Source organism: Mesoplodon mirus (genome assembly GCF_964341445.2).
Source record: "Mesoplodon mirus genome assembly, chromosome: 5".
NCBI lineage: Eukaryota > Metazoa > Chordata > Mammalia > Artiodactyla > Ziphiidae > Mesoplodon > Mesoplodon mirus.
The window spans coordinates 124,814,418-124,840,014 of NC_138980.1; the positions used below are offsets into that span (position 1 = coordinate 124,814,418).

Genomic DNA, 25,597 nt, shown 5'->3' on the forward strand with positions numbered 1-25,597 from the left:
CTTAAAGATGAATTTTAGTTATTCTTCTCAAGACTTTAAGCATCTTGCAAATAAATCATATGTGTATCAGTTTTATACTACAAATTAACTTGCAGAGAAGAATTGGCTTGTTTATTCCCTCTGATTGCTAAGGCAGTCATGGCTATTATGCCCATTTACTGATCTATCTATCCGAGGGTAAGTCATCTGCAATAGTGGCTGTTTGCTTTTCATGTTTATTTTTCCCTGTTTTTTATCATTGATGAAAAGTTTGTCACATTAATTTATAAAAGCTTATTGCTCATTTTTTATACCCAAAAGATGCTACACAGCACTCAATAGAACTTTCAGTTCCTAAATAAGTTCTAATTTTGGATGCCAAAAATATCTGAAATAGCATCATTGTATTTGGCTTTTTAGGGTGTTTTGGGTGGGTTTTTTTTCCCTTCACTGTTTTCGCTTTTGTTTTAACCTAAGATGTGTTATTTTGTGAAGAATAGCAAACTGTGAGGTCAAGACAAGTTAGTCTTAGTTTTGCCAGTAACTGTGTAGCTCTAAATGTATCACTTAAATTCTCTGGGCCTTGGTTTTCTAATCTGTGAAACAAGGAGTTGGACAAGATGATTCAGATCATCCCTTCTGGCTCTAAAATGCTCCTCCACTGAGTATCAATATGGTGGTTGAGTTGGAGTTGAAGAGAATCAATAAAAACTTCAGTATGCTTTAGAAAAAAGAAATATTCACAGGGCGATCAACTCATTTAATATCAGTCTATTCCTGACACTCTAGTAGATAAAAACAAGTCATTAAACAGACCATGATTTTCTTTGCCTAAGAGCCAGGCACGTTGATATGACAAAGATAATCACACACACAATACAGCATAGTTTCTGGTACAGTATATTTAGTAAATATTTATTGAATAAGTGAGAAGAAACTAGGCAAGCTGAGAAGGAGGCAAGAGGTTAAGTGGCAGCTTAACAAGAGTGAGGTGATGGGATGAAGGCAGAATACCTTCATGGAAAGGAGACAAAGATATACATGATATGTTCTTTTGAACATAACTGAAGCAAACAATGATTATTGGTTCAAATGATACAGCCCTCCAGGGCCCTGATGATGTAGAATGATTAGAATAATTTGGCCAGAGTTTGGATAAGATAATTATTTTGGTAGCAGTGTTAAGGTTGATTTATGGTAAATGGTGCCATACTGGTATTGGAAATTCTGACTGGGAGCAAAAATAAAAGAATTAATCCTTGGTCTAAGGTAGTATCTATGGAATCCAGAAGAAGAAAATTGGGATACATGAAGTGTCAAGATTTGGCAAGGCTTGTATCTTTAGAGTAACTTCATAATTCAAATATTTATAAGCACTAAAGTGTTCAGTAATTAAATGTTTGTTATCCATTCTTAAGCTGCAAGATACACTTCAGAACCTTCCCATTTAACATTATATGTTTTCTTAGTCACAGAGTGAAAAGGTCAGGTTACACTGGCCTACATCAATGCCATCTGGAGATGCCTTTTCTTCTGTGGGGACTCATAGATTTGTCCAAAAGGTAAGCTAATATCACAGTTTACTAGAAGTATATGCTATATTTTTCTTCACTGTTGACAAAACTATCCTGTTACATAAAGTCTTTTTCCTTTTCTTGAATTTAAGTAATGAGATTTTTTGGTATTACATGTTTTCTTCCATATACATCCTCCAGAACTGTTAGAAATCTTCTGAACATAATGTTCTTTCTTTTTTATTTAAGGGGGGAAGAAGGGTGGGGGAATAGGGAGTGGCTTGTCCAAAACAGTTAACCAGAAGCATAGCCAGTGATATTAGATCTCTTTTTGCTTTGGGGTTAAGTGGTATTATTTTGTATTATTGGAAGCACTGCATTCGATTTTGGAGCATAACACATAATAGGTGCATGAAGTCAGCACTTGCTGCTGAGCTTGTTTCATATAGTGCTTTGTTCTCTCTTTCTTTATCTTGTGTTTGGAAGTTGGTACTGAATGCTCTGTTGTGCCTTTGTTCTGATTACTTGGTTTTTTCTTTGTCTGTCTCTGGTAGCCCTATAGTCGCTCTTCCTCCATGTCTTCCATTGATCTAGTCAGTGCCTCTGACGATGTTCACAGATTCAGCTCCCAGGTACTGTATGAATGTATAGAGTGGACTTGAGTCTTTCTGTGCTATATTTCAGCCTGCTTTCCCAGTTCCTAGAAATCTTTTGGTTAGGCCACTTGTTTTGGTTTTGAATTTTAAATAGTAACATCAAGCATTAAAGAAAGCCTTCCTTATCTGCTAAATAGTTCCTCTGTCAGGCTTGCATGTGCCCTTTGTATCCTCTATTGTGAATAGCTTGGAATTTCGCCATACAGGAGATACTCCTGAAAGATTTCAAATTGAATTGAAACGAGTAGAAGTTACCTGGTTTTTAACTATCCTGTGATATCTGTTTCTTCAGACAGGATTCAGCAACTTTTGTGGACATGGTCTATAGGATATGTTATAGCATTAAAGCAGGTTTCAAGCCTTACTTCTAACCTAATTTAAAATATCTCATAATATTTTCAACAGGGAAATAATTTTTTAAATAAAATTTGTCTCATTACCATTATACTAAGCTTCATTGAACAGGTTGCATTTTGCTTTGGCAAATTATCCCTGGAAATGAGTATTCCAGTCCATATGATAAATCTATGGAAATTGATTTTAAATTACTTAGTATCAGCACGGGTTAGGAATTTAGGACAGGAAGCTGGTTGCTTGCAGTCTCTGCCCTCATAATAAAATCAAAGTATCAATGGAGGAATATTTTTTTAGCATCAGCATTAGGTTAAAAAAGTTTTTTATAATCTTCACATATTTGCCATTCAACTTTGTATTTTTATGGTGTTTGCACTTTATTGGGTTGCAATATGTCATAGTATGTTAAGAACCTGAGCTCTATAGTCAAAATGATCAAGTTTAAATCCGGTTTCCTGCATGACGTTTGACAACTTTTCTAACTCCTCTGTGTTTTGCTTCTGTCATCTAGCTAGGAGTGTGATAGAGCTAGAACCTAGCATGTAGTAAGTGCTCAGTAAGTGAGCTTTTATCATTATAATATTATTTCTTTGAGCTAATCAAAATTATCTACATTATTTTTTCTCTATCAGAGTGTTCCAATAAAAAAATTTTTTTGGTCAGTTTAAAACAGGCATACAAATAAAATATACATTAGTTTTCAACTGTGTAATAAAGAAGAAAATTAAGTTTAAGACTTAAATTTTTTTCTGACTTTTGTAGCTTTTTTTTTTCCTTGAGCATTTTTGAGAAAGAGATGCATCAGGTCCTCATCAGAAATTACCCTTAGCCAGATTTATTACAATATTTCTTACCTATTGCTCATTCATTTATGTATGCTTTTAAAATAGTGACTTATACTCACAATAAATCATTGACCAAACTAGATTATACTGGGAGACTTTGGTTTATTCTTAATTAAGCTCCATGTTGTATTAAAATAATAAATTAACAGACTAACTAAAAGACATCAGTACTGGTCACCATTTTCCCTTAAAATATAGAAATATACAGGCTATAAATTTTTTAAAATGTAATGAGAGCAAGAAAAGAATTTGAGCTGCTGATAGGTGCCTAAGAATTAGGGCTTCAGAACCCAGACCTGGGCCTTAGCTATAGAGATATATAAAACAGCTGAAAGCCTTTGAATACAGGTGAAATATCACTGAGACGGAGGTGTCCACATTTTTATAAGACTGTCAAATTGTAGCTTCTTTACCTAATTTTTTGTGTAACTTTTGTGTATAAGTTGAGAAAAATCTTTCTAGTATTTTTTTTCTAATGTATGATGCTCGTTATTGATCCGATTCTGTTTTTAAACTTTTGATTATTCTACTGTTTTATATTCCAGAAGAGGAAATGAAGGAAAACAACATTGAGGTCTTCAAGTATTTATTTTCCTTGCTAAAGTATTTGTTGTCATTAGCAGACTTGGGCTCTGGCAGTTAACTATTGATTAATTTGGCTTTGCTATCTACTTATAAGTCTTGGCTCATGACTGTTTTGTTCTTGTTGAAATAATGGTCATAGTCCTGCTTGAGTAAGATACTTAAATGTAGAACTGAGAGATGCCCTGAAAATAACTTCAAGTAATATATGTGACTCTACTAGGAAATTAGTAGCGACACGTGAATCTGTATCTGTCTGATGGACAGATGTTGGAAATGAAGTAGCTCTCAATGAAAGTGTATAGAAAGTAGGAAGGACTTAGATTTATAAATGGATCTTCTTGGCCACATTTATTTCTATAACAGTTACCACCTAGAGATGTCACCTCAGAAATCAAAGGGAAATAAAAAGCATCCTTAGTTGGGGGAAAGAAAAAAAGAAAATCAAAGGGTGGGTAGTACATCTGTGGGTTAATATATGATGAGCATCACCATTGCAAAAACAATTCTGCGTAAAGCTTTTTCCCACTTTTGTGCATAGTAACATCATTGTTGTGGTAATTATTTATTTTACCCCTCCCTTTTTTATTGTATCAATATAAGTAATAGAATGCTAATTTAGCAGAACTAGAAAGTAGAGTAAATAAAATGAAATTACTAGATCACTATTAATATTCTTATGCATATCCTTTTTCCACATATATGTAAATTAAATAAAATCAGTCACATACTTATAATTACACACACCTTAGTCATTGTTTTTTTCTACCAAAGTAGGTAATTCTATATATACTGTTTTGTAACTAGCTGTTTTGTTTTTTTAAAGCACACATATAATTAGGCCCATGTTCCCATCAGTAAATATAGGTCTAGATCTCCTTGTCTATTGTATGGATATGCATACTAGATTTACCTACTCACCTAATATTGAACATTTAGTTTATTTCCAGTTAGTCTGTTATTTAATAAATAGTGCTACATGGGCATCCTTGTATATACAGCATCCTTGTATGTACATCTTTGTACACTTATCCAATTATTTCCTTAGAATATGTTTCTAGAAGTAGAATTTTTAGGACAAAGGCCATGCACACACCCAAGCTTTTTATTCTTATTGCCAACTGTTTGTTAGAAAAGTTGAACCAGCTACACTCCCAGGTCAGTTTTCTTTTGCTATACTGACACTGAATATTATTATTCAGTTAATATTTGCCAATCTGATAGAATAAAAGTGTAATTTTTCTTCTTGGCTAATTGCATTTTTCAGTGAATTGGCTATTCATGTCCTTGACCATTTTTCTTTTGGGTTAACAGTACACTGTTAATTTGTTATTAATAAATTATTGTATCCAACAGATCCCTTTATGACTCTGTAACAATAAGCATAGTTGTATTCCTTTCACATGGGTAAGAAAAAGAGATCCAAGCTCTTTTTGAGCCCTTCTGAGACTTTTGTTCAATACAATTTTGTTGTACCATCAAAGGACAATTTTCTTTTAAAGTTTCTATATTAATAATGTTAGAAAGATCCAGTTAGATCTAGCCTCCTAAAATGTCATACTGAGTGATTCAGATGTGAAGTGAAAGAAAAGGTAAGAATTGGAGTGCCATCACCTCTATTTCAAATCTCTTTTGTCTTCAGTTTTTTCATAGTTCATTTGGTATGAAGATGCTGTATGTAAGGTGCAAAAAAATCAAGGGCATGATTCCTGAAATTATGCTTAGTGTAAAACTCAGCCTTTTTTTTTAAGTGATAGATGTTTCTAGTAACATTATTTTCTAGTATATCAAATTTTGAACCTGATAAGGTAGAAAATTTGGCATATGTTTATTCTTGTCATCCAATTAATGGTCTCTAGTTTCCCACTTATTTTTGATGTAGAGTCATAACTGAAAACAGTAAATGGAGCATCTTTAGGTTTATATCTGAAATGTGAGTGTGGTCACATGTGCCCAGGTCATTGCCCCTATAGTAACATTGGCTACTGCATATTTTAACATAAAATTCATAATAGTGAAATTTTACCAGTATCATCTTTCTTTTTAACCTTAATGTTATTACCTCGGGGAGTATACCATAATGGATAAAGATTCCTTGATGAAGGCTTTGCAGACATGGTTAGTACAGTAATTGGGTACTTCGATAGTTTCGTTAATTTCCTAGGAGCACAGTACTGAATACATCTTGTTTGTTTCTCTGTTGGACTTTTTCAAGCCCTCTTAAGGAAGTAAATGAGGACAAAAGACTGAAAACTTTTCCATAGATGCAGTGGTAACTATTCTTTCATCTATCTAGCAAGACAATGTTGAATGCATTTACTGTACATTGTTTCAAACTTAAGTTACCTTCTATCAATTTATATTTGTGGAATCTGGTTTCTTTTGCACCAAAGCATAAATCAAAAGCACCTCATTTTTCAAACATTTGAAATAACTGATTTAGGAATAATCTCCTAAACAGAAACACAATTACCTGCAATATTTTTCAGCAAAAGAACTAAATGGCACTAAAGTTTTTTTAAACAGAACTCTCTTTGTTTTTTAGCAGAATAAAATCCTTAACATTCTTCTTTCACAAGTAATCCATTTAAAGTAGGGCCTATTTGGGGGAAACATTTCTTTCTGCCTCTAATCTCATAATAAATATGGGTGTTCTTAACTCCCAGTGTCGTACCTATAAGTACATACGTATTCAGCTCTGAAGATTTTTTAAGATCTTGGGATCTAAAAATCATAAAAAAAATTTTCCCAATCATGATGTGACACAGACAAATGAATCAAGCCAGCGCTACTGTTGAGGCTTTATTTATGCATACTAACTGGGACTTTCTTTGTTCTTCATCTTTTGGTAATAAAATACGTTTTGTATGTATTATTTGTAACTTGGGGTCCTACATTAGTCATCCTTACCCTCTCAAAGCAGATTTCAAAATTTTAGAGGCACAAAGGTTTTTTCCAGTCAGCCTCTGAAGTTATGTTTTCTAATTAAGGTTTATAAAATTATAGAGGTACTAGTAGCCATGTTTTAAAATTTCTTTCAAGTCTCTAACTCAGCACCATTCACATTAAAGTTTATGAATAAAGAAGTAAGATATTATGTAATGTTTATTTAGTACAAAACTAGATTGTAGAATTTCAGCATAATCATTTTTATCAGAAACTTCCTGGTGATCATTGCTAATTAAAGAGATACTTAAAGCCATAACTACTTTCAGTAACCAAAATTGCATTCTGAAATCCAGAAAACTTGGTTTACACATCACAATAACATATTGATAACATCCTTTTGTGTAGGAAAATTACATCCCCAGGGTGAATAATTTTAAGATCTCTGCCCCAAAGCATTCATGTATTTATTTCAAAACACATGTAAACCTGGTTCTTATGTTTCCCTGACAAATGCAATAGACTTTATGTAAAATAAGTAATTAAACTTAGGAATAAATCTTTAAATTGAAGTATATAATATGCATATTTTTCAACTCTTTTCTGCCTTCTCTTAATAATATTACTAGGTAAAACAAAATTATGAGTAAAAGTTTAGAAAACAGAACTTAGAAACTAAGTGTCTATGCGTAGATGGTAAAGGTGCCAGTTCCTTCAGAGATGATCTTTCTGTCACTTTAGTTCTGTTTAAAAATATGTTTCATACTAGGAAGGTTTCCAAAGAACACTTAAATGAAATCTTACCAATAAATCTTATTGAGGATTATGGGAGTGTGAACTGTTTGACCTTATTTGCTTATAAAAGATGGGTAGGGGTAATTTGATAGTTAAAAGCAGAGGTTGCGGGCTTGCCTGGTGGCGCAGTGGTTGAGAGTCCACCTGCCGATGCAGGGGACATGGGTTCGTGCCCCGGTCCGGGAAGATCCCACATGCCGCGGAGCAGCTGGGCCCGTGAGACATGGCCGCTGGGCCTGCGTGTCCAGAGCCTGTGCTCCGCAGCGGGACAGGCCACAGCAGTGAGAGGCCCGCGTACAGCAAAAAAAAAAAAAAAAAAAAGCAGAGGTTGCAATTTAAATTTAGTAAAAGAAATTTAGTTAGAAATTTAGAAAGAATGAACTATTAATAAAAGATGATAATTTGCAAATCTTTGCATGTATGATTATTAGCAATGTCCCTAAAAGAGTTTAGAACAATGAAATTGGAATCAAATATATAGAGGGATTGGTTATTTTTTAAGTCGGCTTATATTCATGATAAAAGAGGAGCTTATCAGTGAAATAACAAAAATCTTCTTACCTTTTTGTAGAGAAATCTTGACAAATAACGAGCTTTCTAATATCTCTATATAGTCTTAAATATAGGAACATTGGACTAGGTCATCTCTTTGTGCCCCTTTTACCCTTAATGTTCCATGATTTTATGCTTTAAGACATTATCTCTGTTAAGGATGCATTTTATGATGAAGGAATAATTATTTTTTTGGTCACTTGATGCACATTAGGCCAATGTTATTAGGGTGAAGCACCTTCCTTCCCCACATTTCTCCTTCCTGTCATTAACCTGGATATGATATCTGGAATGTGGACTAAAACTCTTCAACACTATATAAAACCTACTAACCTTTGTGCATTTGGTCGCTTAGCTTTCTAAGAACATCATTTCTGAACTGAAGTAAACTGAATACCATTCTGTTTTAGAGATTATGACATAGCTGTTAATTGGAGGGGGATTCTTATGGCTCTGTTTTTCTTTTTAAGGTTGAAGAGATGGTGCAGAACCACATGACTTACTCATTACAGGATGTAGGTGGAGATGCCAATTGGCAGTTGGTTGTAGAAGAAGGAGAAATGAAGGTAATTCCCAGTGTATTGTTGTAGGTTGCTTATTGCAGCCCTGTTGCAATCATACTATATTATTACTATTGATATAAGTAAGATAGCATTTTAAAATTTCTTTTAAATAAATTATTACATGTGATCAAAGAAGCACTAAATATTGAGAAATAAGATGTCCTTTTGCTTCCCTGGTTTAGCTTTTACATAATTTCTTTATTATCATAATATAAATCTGTGCACAGATCATTCTGTTTTACCTAGGCCATGGAGAAAATAGTTTGGGGGTTTCAATATGAACAGGTCATAATTAGCTGATGTCTCTCTCTTCGGATATTTCTCTCTTTTAATAAACTAAATGTTGTGCCCAGGTGTCACTTTTTTCCCTCTTTGGTCTGTACCTCACTTCTTGGTCTTTCTCTCACTGCATCTTTTTTTGATATTTGGACATTGGTTAGCTAATCTTGCTCACATCCCTAAACACAGAAGAGAGTAAAGAGCAAGGAACAAGAGATTGAGAGCTGTGTTGAAAAGCAGCAGCAGCAGCATTGAACTTTGGATTACTTCATGCCCAAGGTGCTATGCTAACAATAAAGAGATGTTTAATAAGACTCCCTCCAAGCTGAAACTTTGGTTGGAGAAAGAGGATATTGACATTTAAAAGATTACTTAGGGCTTCCCTGGTGGCACAGTGGTTGAGAGTCCGCCTGCCGATGCAGGGGACACGGCTTCGTGCCCCGGGAGGATCGCACATGCCGCGGAGCGGCTAGGCCCGTGAGCCATGGCCGCTGAGCCTGCGCGTCCGGAGCCTGTGTTCCTCAACAGGAGAGGCCACAACAGTGAGAGGCCCGCGTAACACACACACAAAAAAATTAGCTCCATTGGATAACAGTGAGTGAAAAGTACAGGTGAATAATGGAGAAAAATTGGAAAAGAAAGAGATCTCTGATTTGAGACAGACTGTTTTACACTGAGGAGCATTTGAACTATGTCTAGAAATGGAAACAAGGTTATGACAAAGGTGAGGTTGAGGGCATTTTAGAAAAGAAATATAACATGAGCAGAAACTTCAAAGCAAATTTTGTATTCAGGAGTTTTGTATAGACTTTTGACCAGAATTATTCCAGCAAATGAGATACAATATTAGATGTTGGGATTTCCTCTCCTCCTGAAAATGGAAGAAATTAAGAAATAAGATAGAGGAGATAGGCAAATGAGATACCAGAATGTTAGTTATAATTCTAATAAGTTGATTGGAGAACATGAAGACCAGCTGCCATGAGGTCTTGCTAATATGTTACCCCAGAATTAAACATAGTATTTTAAAAAAATATTTTATTTATTTATTTTTGGCTGTGTCGGGTCTTAGTTGCGGCATATGGGATCTTTGTTGCAGCACGCAGGATCTTTCATTGCAGTGCGTGGGCTTCTCTCTAGTTGTGGCACACGGGCTTCAGAGCACGTGGGCTTTGTAGTTGCGGCACGTGAGCTCTCTAGTTGAAGCTTGGGGGCTCAGTAGTTACAGCGCATGGCATGTGGGATCTTAGTTCCCCACCAGGAATCAAACTCATGTCCCCTGCATTGGAAGGTGGATTCTTAACCACTGGACCACCAGGGAAGTCCCCTGAACATAATATTTCTGACATAGCTGGATAGTCCCAGGCCTTCCCCCACAAGAGCAAGCTCCAAAAGCAGACCAGCATACATCCTGTCCACAGGAGAAGGGGTTGAGCCAGGCCTGCCTAGTCTTCCTTCTGTGCTCACCATTCAGATGTCCCCATTTCCCCCCAAGGAGGAGGAAGTGAAAGGGTGAAGAGAAGCCAGGAGTGATAGTCTAGATGATGGTCTTCCACTTGGAATGAGTGGTAGAGAAAAAGTTCTCCCACAACTTTAGAGAGAGAGAGAGAAATTGGGGCTGAATTATGGGGAGTGTAAAATAACCTACTAAACAGAATTTTCTGTTGTCTGTAGCAGTAGGCTAGCCATTGTACACAAAGTAACATTTTTGGAGGACTAGGCTGATAGGGATGAAACTAGAGACCAAGAAAACCACTTCAGAGAGTCAGGTATGAGGTCATGAAAGCTTACCTAAAAAAGGTATCCAGGGCTTCCCTGGTGGCACAGTGGTTAAGAATCCGCCTGCCAATGCAGGAGACACGTGTTCGAGCTCTGGTCCGGGAAAATCCCACATGCCCCAGAGCAACTAAGCCCATGCACCACAACTACTGAGCCCACACTCCACAACAAGAGAAGCCACAACAATGAGAAGCCCACGCACTGCAACAAAGAGTAGCCCCCGTTCGCTGCAGCTAGAGAAAGCCCGCACACAGCAACAAAGACCCAACGCAGCCAAAAATAAAATAAATTAAATTAAAAAAATTTTTAAAAAGGTATCCAATAGTAGAAGAGTCAAGCTTTTGGATGTCTTACAGAAGGTTAGTAATAAGCTTAATAGCTACATGAAATGTGAGGGAAAGAATCAAAAGTCTAGAGTTCCCAGTTTCCATGACTGGGAAAATATCAGTCCCAATAACATGAATAAGTATGTAAGGAAAGGTACTTTGGAGAGAGAGATTGTAAAAGCAAAATAACGTGAAATGCCTCACAGTCTTTGGCACCATAGGCACTCCATAAATTGAGAGCTGGTCTTCCCTGTGATAACATGTTTATTCATTTTTCAAAAGAACTTACTACAGGGCTGTCTAAAGTAGCAAACCCTCTATAATTTTGAAGTAATTAATTTTGTTCAGCAGTTTGTGTATACAGTCTCAGTATTTAAAGCAAGATAGACCTTTAGGTTTGCAGCCTCAGTATTTAAAAGCAAGATATCACTGATCTTTAAGTGATTTTAGCTTTCCATCATTGGTTCAACAAATATGAGTGCCTGCTGTGTTTCAGATACTGTTCTAGATGGTGGGGATACAGCATTGACCAGAGCTGCCTTAAGTCACTGTCCCTAAGGAGATTATGTTCCAACTAGCTTTATTTGGCCTTCTCAGCCATGTTGAATGGTCTTTGAGAATGTTCAGTAAATAATGCCTAATTTAAATTGATATATTTACTCTTTCAACAACTCACGGTAATTTAGTCATTCATCATATATGCATATGTTTCATAGTTGGTGTTTACCTTGGATTTGTAGTTTTAAATATTCTATGTGGCAATAATTTGAAATTTTAAACTTTTTGGCAGAATATTTATGTTCCATAAGTATATTTTCATACATAAAATTCTAAAAAGCTGCTAAATGGTAAAACATGATTTCAAGTTTGTAGTTTTGGATTTTTTTTTTAACATGTTTGGGTTTTTTTGATTTTTTTTTTTAACATCTTTATTGAAATATAATTGCTTTACAGTGGTGTGTTAGTTTCTGCTTTATAACAAAGTGAAGCAGCTATACATATACATATATCCCCATATCTCTTCCCTCTTGCATCTCCCTCCCACCCTCCCTATTCCACGCCTCTAGGCGGTCACAAAGCACCGAGCTGATCTCCCTGTGCTATGTGGCTGCTTCCCACTAGCTATCTATTTTACATTTGGTAGTATTTATAAGTCCATGACACTCTCTCACTTTGTCGCAGCTTACCCTTCCCACGCCCCGTGTCCTCAAGTCTATTCTTTTTTTTTTTTTTTTTTCCTCTCCCGTTGCGGAGCACAGGCTCCGGACGCGCAGGCTCAGCGGCCATGGCTCACGGGCCCAGCCGCTCCGCGGCATGTGGGATCTTCCCGGACCGGGGCACAAACCCACGTCCCCTGCATCGGCAGGTGGACTCTCAACCACTGCGCCACCAGGGAAGCCCCATGACTCTTTTTGAATTATGGTTTTCTCGGGGTATATACCCAGTAGTGGGATTGCTGGGTCATATGGTAGTTCTATTTTTAGCTTTTTAAGGAACCTCCATACTGTTCTCCATAGTGGCTGTATCAATTTGCATTCCCACCAACAGTGTAAGTGGGTTCCCTTCTCTCTACACCCTCTCCAGCATTTATTGTTTGTAGATTTTTTTGATGATGGCCATTCTGCCTGGTGTGAGGTGATACCTCATTGTGGTTTTGATTTGCATTTCTCTAATGATTAGTGATGTTGAGCATTCTTTCATGTGTTTGTTGGCAATCTGTATATCTTCTTTGGAGAAATGTCTATTTAGTTCTTCTGCCCATTTTTGGATTGTGTTGTTTGTTTTTTTTGATATTGAGTTGCATGAGCTGCTTGTAAATTTTGGAGGTTAATCCTTTGTCAGTTGCCTCATTTGCAAATATTTTCTCCCAGTGTGAGGGTTGTCTTTTCGTCTTCTTTATGGTTTCCTTTGCTGTGCAAAAGCTTTTAAGTTTCATAAGGTCCCATTTGTTTATTTTTGTTTTTATTCCATGTCTCTAGGAGGTGGGTCAAAAAGGATCTTGCTGTGATTTATGTCATAGAGTGTTCTGCCTATGTTTTCCTCTAAGAGTTTTATAGTGTCCGGCCTTACACTTAGATCTTTAATCGTTTTTGAGTTTATTTTTGTGTATGGTGTTAGGGAGTGTTCTAATTTCATTCTTCTACATGTAGCTCTCCAGTTTTCCCAGCACCACTTATTGAAGAGACTGTCCTTTCTCCACTGTACATTCCTGCCTCCTTTATCAAAGATAAGGTGACCATATGTGCGTGGGTTTATCTCTGGGCTTTCTATCCTGTTCCATTGATCTATATTTCTGTTTTTGTGCCAGTACCATACTGTCTTGATTACTGTAGCTAGGTAGTATAGTTTGAAGTCCGGGACCCTGATTCCAACAGCTCCGTTTTTCTTTCTCAAGATTGCTTTGGCTATTTGGGGTCTTTTGTGTTTCCATACAAATTGTGAAATTTTTTGTTCTAGTTCTGTGAAAAATGTCATTGGTAGTTTGATAGGGATTGCATTGAATCTGTAGTCTTTGGGTAGTATAGTCATTTTCACAATGTTGATTCTTCCAATCCAAGAACATGGTATATCTCTCCATCTGTTTGTATCATCTTTAGTTTCTCCCATCAGTGTCATATAGTTTTCTGCATACAGGTCTTTTGTCTCCTTCAGTAGGTTTATTCCTAGGTATTTTTTTCTTTTTGTTGCAATGGTAAATGGGAGTGTTTCCTTAATTTCTCTTTCAGATTTTTCATCATTAGTGTATAGGAATGCAAGAGATTTCTGTGCATTAATTTTGTATCCTGCTACTCTACCAAGTTCATTGATAAGCTCTAGTAGTTTTCTGGTAGTGTCTTCAGGATTCTCTATGTATAGTATCATGTCATCTGCAAACAGTGACAGCTTTACTTCTTCTTTTCTGGTTTGGATTCCTTTTATTTCTTTTTCTTCTCTGATTGCTGTGGCTAAAACTTCCAAAAGTATGTTGAATAATAGTGGTGAGAGTGGGCAGCCTTGTCTTTTTCCTGATCTTAGTGGAAATGGTTTCGGTTTTTCACGATTGAGGACGATGTTGGCTGTGTGTTTGTCATATCTGCCCTTTATTATGTTGCGGTAAGTTCCCTCTATGCCTACTTTCTGGAGGGTTTTTATTATAAATGGGTGTTGAATTTTGTCAAAAGCCTTTTCTGCATCTATTGAGATGATCATATGGTTTTTCTCCTTCAGTTTGTTAATATGGTGTATCACATTGATTGATTTGTGTTTATTGCAGAATCCTTGCATTCCTGGGATAAACCCCACTTGATCATCATGGTGTATGATCCTTTTAATGTGCTGTTGGATTCTGTTTGCTTGTATTTTGTTGAGGATTTTTGCATCTATATTCATCAGTCATATTGGCCTGTAGTTTTCTTTCTTTGTGAAACCTTTGTCTGGTTTTGGTATCAGGGTGATGGCCTCGTAGAATGAGTTTGGGAGTGTTCCTCCCTCTGCTATATTTTGGAAGAGTTTGAGAAGGATAGGTGTTAGCTCTCCTCCAAATGTTTGATAGAATTCGCCTGTGAGCCTTCTGGTCCTGGACTTTTGTTTGTTGGAAGATTTTTAATCACAGTTTCAATTTCAGTGCTTGTGATTGGTCTGTTTATATTTCTGTTTCTTCCTGGTTCAGTCTCTGAAGGTTGTACTTTTCAAAGAATTTGTCCGTTTCTTCCAGATTGTCCATTTTATTGGCATATAGTTGCTTGTAGTAGTCTCTCGATCCTTTGTATTTCTGCAGTGTCAGTTGTTACTTCTCCTTTTTCATTTCTAATTCTATTGATTTGAGTCTTCTCCCTTTTTTTCTTGATGAGTCTGGCTAATGGATTATCAATTTTGTTTATCTTCTCAAAGAACCAGCTTTTAGTTTTATTGATCTTTGCTATTGTTTCCTTCATTTCTTTTTCTTTTATTTCTGAGCTGATCTTTATGATTTCTTTCCTTCTGCTAACTTGGGGTTTTTTTGTTGTTGTTGTTGTTCTTTCTCTAATTGCTTTAGGTGTAAGGTTCGGTTTATTTGAGATTTTTCTTGTTTCTTGAGGTAGGATTGTATTGCTATAAACTTCCCTCTTAGAACTGCTTTTGCTGCATCCCATAGGTTTTGGGTCGTCGTGTTTTCATTGTCATTTGTTTCTAGGTATTTTTTGATTTCCTCTTTGATTTCTTCAGAGCTGGGGGCTCTTGGGCATCCAGCTTCATGCATGGTGCAGGACACAGAGTAGTGGGTGATAACTGAGGACATTCAAGCTGGGACGCACTGGGGAAGAAGTCAGGGCAAGTCCATCCCCACCCCTGGGAGATGAGGGCCCCAGATACTGGGCTGGGAGGGGTTATTAAGTAGTGTATTGTTTAGCCTCCATGTGTTTGTATTTTTTACAGATTTTTTCCTGTAATTGGTATCTAGTCTCATAGCGTTGTGGTCGGAAAAGATACTTGATACGATTTCAATTTTCTTAAATTTACCGGGGCTTGATTTGTGACCCAAGATATGACCTATCCTAGAGAATGTTCCATGAGCACTTGAGAAGAAAATGTATTCTGTTGTTTTTGAATGGAATGTCCTATAACTATCAATTAAGTCCATGTTGTTTAATGTATCATTTAAAGCTTGTGTGTCCTTATTTATTTTCATTTTGGATGATCTGTCCATTGGTGAAAGTGGGGTGTTAAAGTCCCCTACTATGATTGTGTTACTGTTGATTTCCCCTTTTATGGCTGTTAGCATTTGCCTTATGTATTGAGGTGCTCCTATGTTGGGTACATAAATATTTACAATTGTTATATCTTCTTCTTGGATTGATCCCTTGACCATTATGTAGTGTCCTTCTTTGTCTCTTGTAATAGTCTTTATTTTAAAGTCTATTTTGTCTGATATGAGAATTGCTACTCCAGCTTTCTTTTGATTTCCATTTACATGGAATATCTTTTCCCATCCCCTCACTTTCAGTCTGTATGTGTCCCTAGGTCTGAAGTGGGTCTCTTGTAGACAGCATATATACAGGTCTTGTTTTTTGTATCCATTCAGCCAGTCTGTGTCTTTTGGTTGAAGCATTTAATCCACTTACTTTTAAGGTAATTATCAATATGTATTAACATGTTTTAAAATATATCCTCTAGGTATACAGAAGAGAAGTAGAAGAAAACGGGATTGTTCTGGATCCTTTGAAAGCTACCCATGCGGTTAAAGGTGTTACAGGACATGAGGTCTGCAATTACTTCTGGAATGTTGATGTTCGCAATGATTGGGAAAGTAAGCTGCCATTATTAGTATATTTTGATAAAATTATTAATTTGAATTTAATACCAAATCTAACGTGGCTTTCTACATCTGATCTATGGTTTACAAAGTCAATATAGAAAATATCTGGAGAATCGTATAGGGAACTGATAATACCTTACATTTAAATAGAGCTTTTCACTGTACAAAATCCTTCTCAGTAAGGTATAGCATTTGATCTGCTACCTCAATAATCCTGTGTGATAGGTAGGTAATAAAGTAAAATTCAGATAGCTCAAGTGATTTGTCATAGACCACAGAACTAATTATTGGAAAAGCCAGGACTAAAATAAAAGGTTTCTGTTTATCATCTTCTCTTTTTCTAGACTGTTTTGTTTCCATCATAAATTGTAGATGAATCCTGCTGTGGTTTGTTTAGAGTTATTTGATCCCCTCAGGCATCCAATTTCATAAATATGGGTACTTCTGAACAACATGTTTATCAGTGGCAGTTTGACACTCTCACGAACATAGTCACCTAAACCTAAATAGAACAGCTTATTCAGCTTCAATAAATTAAGGATTAGAGGGAGGGGAGGGGTCATAGTGTTAGGGAATAATTTGTGCCCTAGTAATGAAATGGTGATTAGAATTGCTCTCTTGCAGTGGAAGCTAATGAGATTTCCTGGTGATTAGGTCTCACAGCCACCATCTATAGCCCTAATACTAAACTGCTTTCCATTTGGACTTAGCCTACATAGGGTAGGATCCTGTTCATTTTGCTATAATGTCCATTCGTAATTGACTTTCTCAATAATCACATTCTGGGAAAAGGTAATATATCTTTTTTGACTGCTAACATTTTTTCTTCATTGCAGCAACTATAGAAAACTTTCATGTGGTGGAAACATTAGCTGATAATGCAATCATCATTTATCAAACGCACAAGGTAAATATCTTTTCATCCCAAAAGGATTCCAGTGTAGTTCAAACAGAGACATATAAATTCTCTAAAGTAAAATTTGCAAGGAAATTAAGTGCCACAAAAGATTTTAAGACTTTATTAACAACTCATGAATTTCATGTATTTGAAAGGTAATTTCAGTTCATTTAAAGCAGAAATGGGTGAAAATAAGAACCTGAGAAATATCCAGAAACAGTGTGTTTGACAAAGATGTACAGTTAGTTATGCAAACTTTAAGTCTGGACAAGAAAGTACGAAAATCCACTTAAATGTTTTTCTAGCATCTAGTCTCTAGAGGAGATAGATGAATTACCAAATATGAAAGCGAATCAGTTTCCTGTGAGAATAATAGGGAAATGCAAAGTATGTTATTAGTCTATGTTAAGACTCAGAAGTAAAGGTGATCTAAATGGATTATCTGACATGAAGGGAAAATTGCTGAGCATCAGCTATTGAGAGGATGGTCATACACCAGAGCACAAAGAAACATTGTCATTTAAATTGGTTGCCTTTCACTTCATTTCTTCCTCTGTTAATGTAGATATTTAAATTATAGAATATTTCTCTTATTCTGCTGTTTCCTTTCTGAAAATTGCCAAATATTATATTGAATAAACAATAATAAAATAAATTAAAAATTTGTAGAGATCCACCAAAAACAATATTGTATGTTATATAAGAAACATGATAATTCAGTAAGTACTTCATTTTTCTTTTTTAAAATAATTTTTAACTGAACTGAATATTTGAAAATATTTTAGGTTTGCTGTGTATATCTTGAGCTCAGTCTTGTCATCTGAGGCATCTTATATTTAAAGACTATGACCTAGGCTTCCTTTTATATGACAGCTACTCAAGAAATGTATAACAATGAAGATTCTGTTTCAACCTACTGATTTAGGGGGGTCAAAAGTGAAGTCTAAAATTTAGTAGACTTTAAAATATTAGTTGTCCTGTAATTTGCAATGAAAATAAATGACCAGTCATTTAGAATCAGAAGACTCTTATTCTGTGAAGGTGTAATTGATCCTGGAAAATGGTCTGCTGAAAGTACTTCACTTGGTAAATAGTAGATGAAGAGGAGGAATATATAGGTTATATTAGGATTATTTCTGGAAAAATAAAACTAAAAATTATTAAAATAATGTACTTTATATGTAACAAAATTTAAGTTACAGTTGTAATTATTTGAATAAATGAATTGTCCTGGCATAATTTTTTCAACAAAATTCAATAACTATTCAACATCTTTCTCTTTAAATTTGGCTTCTTTTATAATATGGTCTTAAAAAGGGCTGCTCATCTCTTGATACTTGTCATTCTCACTCTTTACATTTCTGTCTTATCTTCATCCTTGTGGATTTGCATCCATTAGTTCTAATATGGCCACATTTTCATTTATTACTGGCTTCACATACATTTGCCCAGCACTACTTTCATCAACTTAATGAAAATTTGTATCTTTAAAAGATGAACCATTTCACTTTGCAAATGCTCTGTGTTGTATTGACACTGAGTTGTTGGTGATTTATTAAATTCAGCAATCGGGAAAGACCCTGTGCATATTTTCTCTCATTTAAAAGTACATAGTCCCAGTTTTCAGAGACCTAGGTTCCATGTCATTCCAACAGTATGTTGGAATGCATACCATGAAGTTGGAAGATTAAATTACTGCTTTGGAATTCTTTAAATATGATTGTGATATCAAAGGAGCATGCTCTTTCCCTAATATACTTGCTTTTAAAATCTTTGTTCTGAACAGTTGAAACAGAGGTTTAATACTATACTTAAAAGTGGACTAATGGGGCTTCCCTGGTGGCACAATGGTTAAGAATCCGCCTGCCAATATAGGGGACACGGGTTTGAGCCCTGGTCTGGGAAGATCCCACATGCTGCGGAGCAACTAAGCCCATGTGCCACAACTACTGAGCCTGCGCTCTAGAGCCTGTGTGCCACAACTACTGAAGCCTGTGTGCCTAGAGCCCGTGCTCTGCAACAAAAGAAGCCACAACAATCAGAAGCCTTATCACTGCTACAAAGAGTAGCTCCCGCTCGCCGCAACTAGAGAAAGCCCACGCACAGCAACGAAGACCCAACGCATCCAAGAATAAAAACTATAAAAAAAAAAAAAGTGGACTAATGGCTGTGGGAGGGGCTAATGCGGAGTGATTGCTTAATGGGTACAGAGTTTCTGTTGGGAGTGATGACACATTTAGAACTAGATTGTGGTGGTATTTACATAACATTGTGAATATAGTTAAGGCTACTGAATTGTACACTTAAAAATTATTTATGGCATTTTATGTTACGTATATATTACCACATTTAAAAAGAAGGAAAAATAGGGTCTTCCCTGGTGGTCCAGTTGTTAAGACTCCTCACTCCCAATGCAGGGAGGCCGGGGTTGGATCCCTGGTCCTTTGGTGTGTTCTTCAAAGCCTTGAACTCAGTGTTCATAATCAATCCTTTGGTGGGTGCTTTCCATTTAAAATTTGACAGATGTTACCTTAAAGGCATTTATTAGTTTTACACTTGTTTCTTTGTTAGTTCCATATTATATATGAATAAAATGTTCAAATTTGGGGGACTTCCCTGGCGGTCCAGTGGTTTAAGACTCTGAGCTTCTGCTGCAGGGGGTGCAGGTTCAATTCCTGGTTGGGGAACTAAGATCCTGCATGCCACGTGGCGTGGCCAAAAAAAAAAAAAAAAAAAAGTAGTTCAAATTTTCAAAAGATTTGTACTTCTTCCACAGAGAGTGTGGCCTGCTTCTCAGCGGGATGTATTATATCTTTCTGCCATTCGAAAGATACCAGCCTTGACTGAAAATGACCCGGAAACTTGGATAGTTTGTAATTTTTCTGTGGATCACAACAGTGCTCCTGTAAGTACATTGTATAAATGTGTATAATTGTACAATACAAAGCTAAATATACAACACAGGGCAAAAGTGATAAACGCATACCACACATACAGAGATAATTAATTTGAAAATGCTTCTGAAATTTTTGTTTATTAAAGTTGGCTTCTTGGAAGAGTATAGCCACTTTGTTATCTGAGGGCAACAGTCATGGCCATGAGCATCCCAGCAGGGTTGTTTTCCTTCCCTCCTGAGGTTAGATGAGACAGCTGAATGGGTAGTATAGGTAGGCTACTTCTCACAGTTGTCTCTCAAGCCGTGATCAACTACTGGCAAAACCTCTGTGGTTTCTACCTCGGTTTAGCTCCTTTTACTACTTGAGAGGGGGGAAAACCATTCCTGGTGTCGTATCAGCTTGTCATTTATTCTTTATTAGTGCTTATGAGATTTTGTGGGAGATGTAGATGATTTATGGTTTTGGTTAATCTAATGTAGAATTAGACCAGAAGAGGTTACAAAATACTGGGTATCTTCTACACTGGTGTTTTGTTTTTATTTTTTGTTTTGGCAGCTAAACAATCGATGTGTCCGTGCCAAAATAAATATTGCTATGATTTGTCAAACCTTGGTAAGCCCGCCAGAGGGAAACCAGGAGATTAGCAGGGACAACATTCTATGCAAGATTACATATGTAGCTAATGGTATGTATTTTGGTTTTGTTTTTGCTACTTAGTAATGTGGATGTTTTTATCGTGATCTACATGATAACTCACAGTTTGGACAAATACCATTTATAAATGTCTTTTTAGTTTTTATCCTTTAGATTTAGTAATTTTTAATTTGGAGAGATGTATATCAAAATCGGGAATCTTTCAAAATATACATGTCTGAATAACTGCTGTATCAGAATTTCTGAAGCTGGGTCTGGATAGGTAAATTTTTTAACTTCATCTTTAGATCACTATTACATATTATTGGTTTTAAGAACTGTTTTATTAAATATTTGCCTAATAGAATATGTGTAATTAGGAAAATAAGCAACAGTGAGAAAGAAAATTAACACTTCTTTTTTTCCCCAAATTTTCAAAGACCATTTAGTGATTTAGAAAAATGTTTACAACATAATGTTAAGTGGGGTGAGAAAAAGCATACAAAATACCATTTCAATAATTTTTAAAAGAAGAAAAGAATATATATATGAAAAGTTGGAAAGAAATACAACAAAATGTTAATATTGAATTGTTGCTTGGTTGTTGGATTACTGGAAATAGTTTTCTTCTTCTTTTTTACTTTATAATTTTGGTTTTTTGTGTGTTTTTTGTTTTTGTTTTTAATTGAAATAATAGTTGATATAAAATATTATGTTAGTTTCAGGTGAACAGTTCTTTTTCTTGTTGTCAGGCTTTTTAGTTTTCTGAATCTTTGCTCCCTACTTCTTTCTTAGTTGCTAGTGACTTATTTCACATTGGCCTACTGCTGGACAGCCCTGTTTATCACTTGTTATGGTTCCTTGCTACACCTATTTCCTACCTGCAGTAGTTACTGGAGTCCCTCTAATCAAACCTTCAAACCTTCTTTATACAGGGCCATCACTGCTAGTATGTTTAAAGAGACAACTATGCCTGAGCAAGTTACTATTTGATTATAGTAGAGTTCATTGAATAAATCTGCCTTAAGTAACCTAAAGTGTTGCTATACTAATATTTGCTTATAATTTAGGGAACCAAGAACATTTTAGAACAGTAATAAATGTTTTCTTATTTGTTATCTGTTCTCATCTGGTGGTTAGTACAGTACTAAGGACTGAGTGGTCAAGACTTTTAAGAGATGCTTTTTCAATGTGAGGAATTTTTAAAAAACAAAGGAACAAAATGAGTGCTTTACGCGTATTTGGAGAATTATCTTAACAGTTTTCATTTTCTTTTGTCTCACAGTAAACCCTGGAGGATGGGCACCAGCCTCAGTGTTAAGGGCAGTGGCAAAACGAGAGTATCCAAAGTTTCTAAAACGTTTTACTTCTTACGTACAAGAAAAAACTGCAGGAAAACCTATTTTGTTCTAGTATTAACAGGTACTGGAAAATATATGTTATTCTTTTTTTTAAACTTTATAGACTAATATGGCTCTGCAGACATTACAAGTTAGTTTTTGAAAGTAGTTTCTTTTACATGATGTTTCCAGGTGTGAAGAGTTGTAGTTTTTATAGCCTTTAAAACTTAATTTTTCATTATTTTTTCTGTTTATGTTAAATAATGTCTGCTTAATTGAAGGAAATTTTAATATTACAGAACTATAAAATTTCAGAAGTACAAATTCCCTATGTTTCTCCCTTCCCAGAAATTAGTGTTAATGTTTGTTGTATATTCTTCCAGACTTGTACATATGTTTTGACTATATCTAAAAAATTTTTTTTCAAAGCATTATCTTGCAGCTTGCTTTTTCTACTTAATATATCTTGACTGTTAGTCCATATAAACATATGAGACATACAAAACCATCTCATTCTTTTAACATCTGTTGTATAAATGTTGCAGAATTTATTAACCACTGTCCCATGTTAATGTCTGGTTGGTTCCATATTTTTACTGTCAAATAATGCTGCACTGACTGTCTTTGTGCAAGGAGCTGAACTCTTTAATTTTTCTTAAATAAGTGGCATGTTAACATGGTTCAGAAGTCAAAAGTATGAAAAGATACACAGTAAAATTCATTCCCCGTCCCCTGCTCACCCAGTTCTGCACCACCACACTCGCCCGCCCCCCACCCCCGCACGCACACAAGTGTATAGCTGCTGTGAGTAGGTTCTTGTGTCTTTCCAGAGATGTTTCGTTTTCACCTGAATAAGCAAATACAAGTGTATTCCTCCCCCACATACATTTATTGTTATTGAAAAAATTGCATACTCTACACAGGGTTCTGCATCTTGCTTCTGCATATGCTTTATCTTGAAGGTCTTTCCGTATTGGTGCAGAGCTGCTTTATTCTTTGTTTATGGCTATGTAGAATCCCATTTGTATGGATGTACACAATTTATCTAATCAATTCTCCATTTGTAGATGTTAAAGTTGTTTCTAATTTTTGCTAGAGCACACAGTATTTCAGTCATATCCATATGTCATTTTGTATGTGGGTAAATTACTAGATGTGACACTGCTGGCACTTCTGGGGGGCATGTGCATTTGTAATTTAGATACTGGCCTCTGTAGAGGTCGTATTAATTTACCATCTCACCAGCAATAACATGTTGGAGTGCCTGTTTCTCTGACCCTCTCACACAATGTATGAAATAAAACTTTCTGATTTTTTTCCAACTTGATAGGTGAAAAATACTCTCCCAGTGTAGTTTAAATTGTAGTCCTCTTGGGAGTTCCCTGGTGGCCTAGTGGTTAGGATTCCAGAATCCCTGGTCGGGGAACTGAGATTCCACAAGCCACGTGGCATGGCCAAAAAAATAACTGTCGTAGTCCTCTTGTTACAAATGAATTTGAGCATCTTTTCATCCATTTGAGAACGATTTGTATAATTCAATTTCTGTGAAACTCTCTGAGTGTTAACATTTAAATTTGTAATAGATATTACCAAAGTATAATTCACAAGCAGTAAGTATTTATGACCATCCTCTCATGCTCACCTACATTGACTGTTAAATCATTTGCTGAGAAACTTATATTCTTGAGTCAATTTCTTTTGATAAAAATAATATAGTTAATAACCATATACAGTTGACCCATGAGCGTCGTGGGGGTCAGGAGCGCTGGCCCTCTGCACAGATGAAAATCGCGTATGACTTACAGTCCGCCCTCCATGTCCTAGGTGCCTCTGCATCGAGGATTCAACCAACCCCAGGTCGTGTAGTACTGAAAAGAATTTGCATGTAGTTGGATGTGCACAGTTCAAAGCCATGTTGTTCAAGGGTCAACTGTAGTGACTATACTTTTAATTAAGTCTGGTTTCTGATAATGTGTTTAGTGTGCTATTTCTTAAAAAAAAAAAAAACAAAACTCAAAGCCTAAATTTATTTTCAGACATTAACACAAGGGTTAGTGCATTGATGTCCCAGATATGTAGCTTTTCCCAGGAAAACAGGTTACATGAAAATGTTAAACAGGTTCTAGTCTTACTTCTCTGAATGGTTAGTGTTTGGGACAAAGCCTGACCTTTGAGGGATTCTCTTAAAGCATAAATGCACTGCCAAAATGCACTAGTTTTAGGATATCTTGTACTTCAGAATTGTTACGGCTCGATCTGGACACATAACTTCTTATTGATTCTGTCACTGCATTGTATTTATCAAATACACTGAAAACGTGATGCCACATGATGGCAGCAAGCTTGTCATCTTACTTAGCTGGGTGTCTCTCCCCACAGCCTTAAGATTTCTAGAGTTGCTGTTTGCTTGAACCAGACCAAGCTTGCAGCTGTATCTGTTTTCCCTCTTCACCTCTACCTTCAGCCCTGCAGAGAAGGGTAGAAAATATAACTGGGTATTAAGCAAAAGAAATCAGAATGCAGTTATATAATAAAACATGCTCTCAACTGTGTTTGAGAAGAATAATTTTGAAAATATTTGCAAAATACATGCTAACATGTTCACAGCATTTGCCTCTAAACTGTTGGATTTGGGGCATTGTTTTATTGACTGACTGTGTGTGCGCCCACGAGTGTACACATTCTTCTTTTGTGGACCTAGAGGGAAGGGCTCGAAATCCTTCGAAAAGAATTCATATTAGGGGAAGGAGATGGTACCATGGTTTGTGGACGTGTGTGTGTAAAGATAGAACTGGAAAGACTCACTGGCCAAAACTTAGCTCTGGCCTTTGAGTCCAGATTGAGCTTCCTTCCGGCAGAGAACCAAATTTTCATTTACCTAAAATAAATCTTCACTTACCTAAAGTAATAATTGTTTCATAATAATTTTGGAAGATGTATGTGTGAAGTGGATCCTAGCATTGAAACCTTAGGAAAGCTAACATTCTTAATTTTGGTGATGGAGAAATAGTAACTTTCAATAGTGTGTATCATCTTTAGAGAAATTCCATAAAGAGTTAATGAGGCCCAAAGGTATTTAAAACTTAGTCAAAACTCTTAAACTCATTTGACACAGTATTTCTTAAGATAAGGCAGACCTCTTTCCCATAGCCTAAATAAATTTTTTTAATTCTTGATAAATGATATTGTATAGCATAGTTTTTATTGAACACTAAGAAGAAGGAAATTCCAGTCTATGGGGTAAGGATCCAGAAACCTCTACTTGATTCCCTCTTTGCTTCTTGTAGCACATTGCCCTTTTTAATTTTTTCTAACTTTCAGGACATTTCTTATACCTTCTATTCCTTTCGGATGATAAATTTCAAATATATAAAGTTAATAATTTTATATTCTTAAAGGTGAAAAATCCTTAAAATATAAACTTCGATAAAGATTCTGTGCATT

At 35.8% G+C, this 25,597-nt stretch overlaps 1 protein-coding gene across 3 annotated transcripts in view; it reads left to right on the forward strand.

The window, feature by feature from the left end:
• The window catches only part of CERT1 (ceramide transporter 1), a 130,085-nt gene that overhangs the window by 101,899 nt on the left and 2,589 nt on the right, over positions 1-25,597 (forward strand). For 2 of the 3 annotated variants that reach the window (XM_082624132.1, XM_082624131.1), the window contains 8 exons: positions 1,449-1,541; positions 2,048-2,125; positions 8,634-8,729; positions 16,244-16,376; positions 17,222-17,292; positions 20,060-20,188; positions 20,736-20,865; positions 22,099-22,235. In XM_082624132.1, coding sequence (XP_082480258.1) covers positions 1,449-1,541; positions 2,048-2,125; positions 8,634-8,729; positions 16,244-16,376; positions 17,222-17,292; positions 20,060-20,188; positions 20,736-20,865; positions 22,099-22,226 — 858 coding nt within the window. In that variant the 3' untranslated portion in view covers positions 22,227-22,235. The remainder of the gene's footprint in view (positions 1-1,448; positions 1,542-2,047; positions 2,126-8,633; positions 8,730-16,243; positions 16,377-17,221; positions 17,293-20,059; positions 20,189-20,735; positions 20,866-22,098; positions 22,236-25,597) is intronic. The other variant, XM_082624130.1, reaches the window with a different exon arrangement.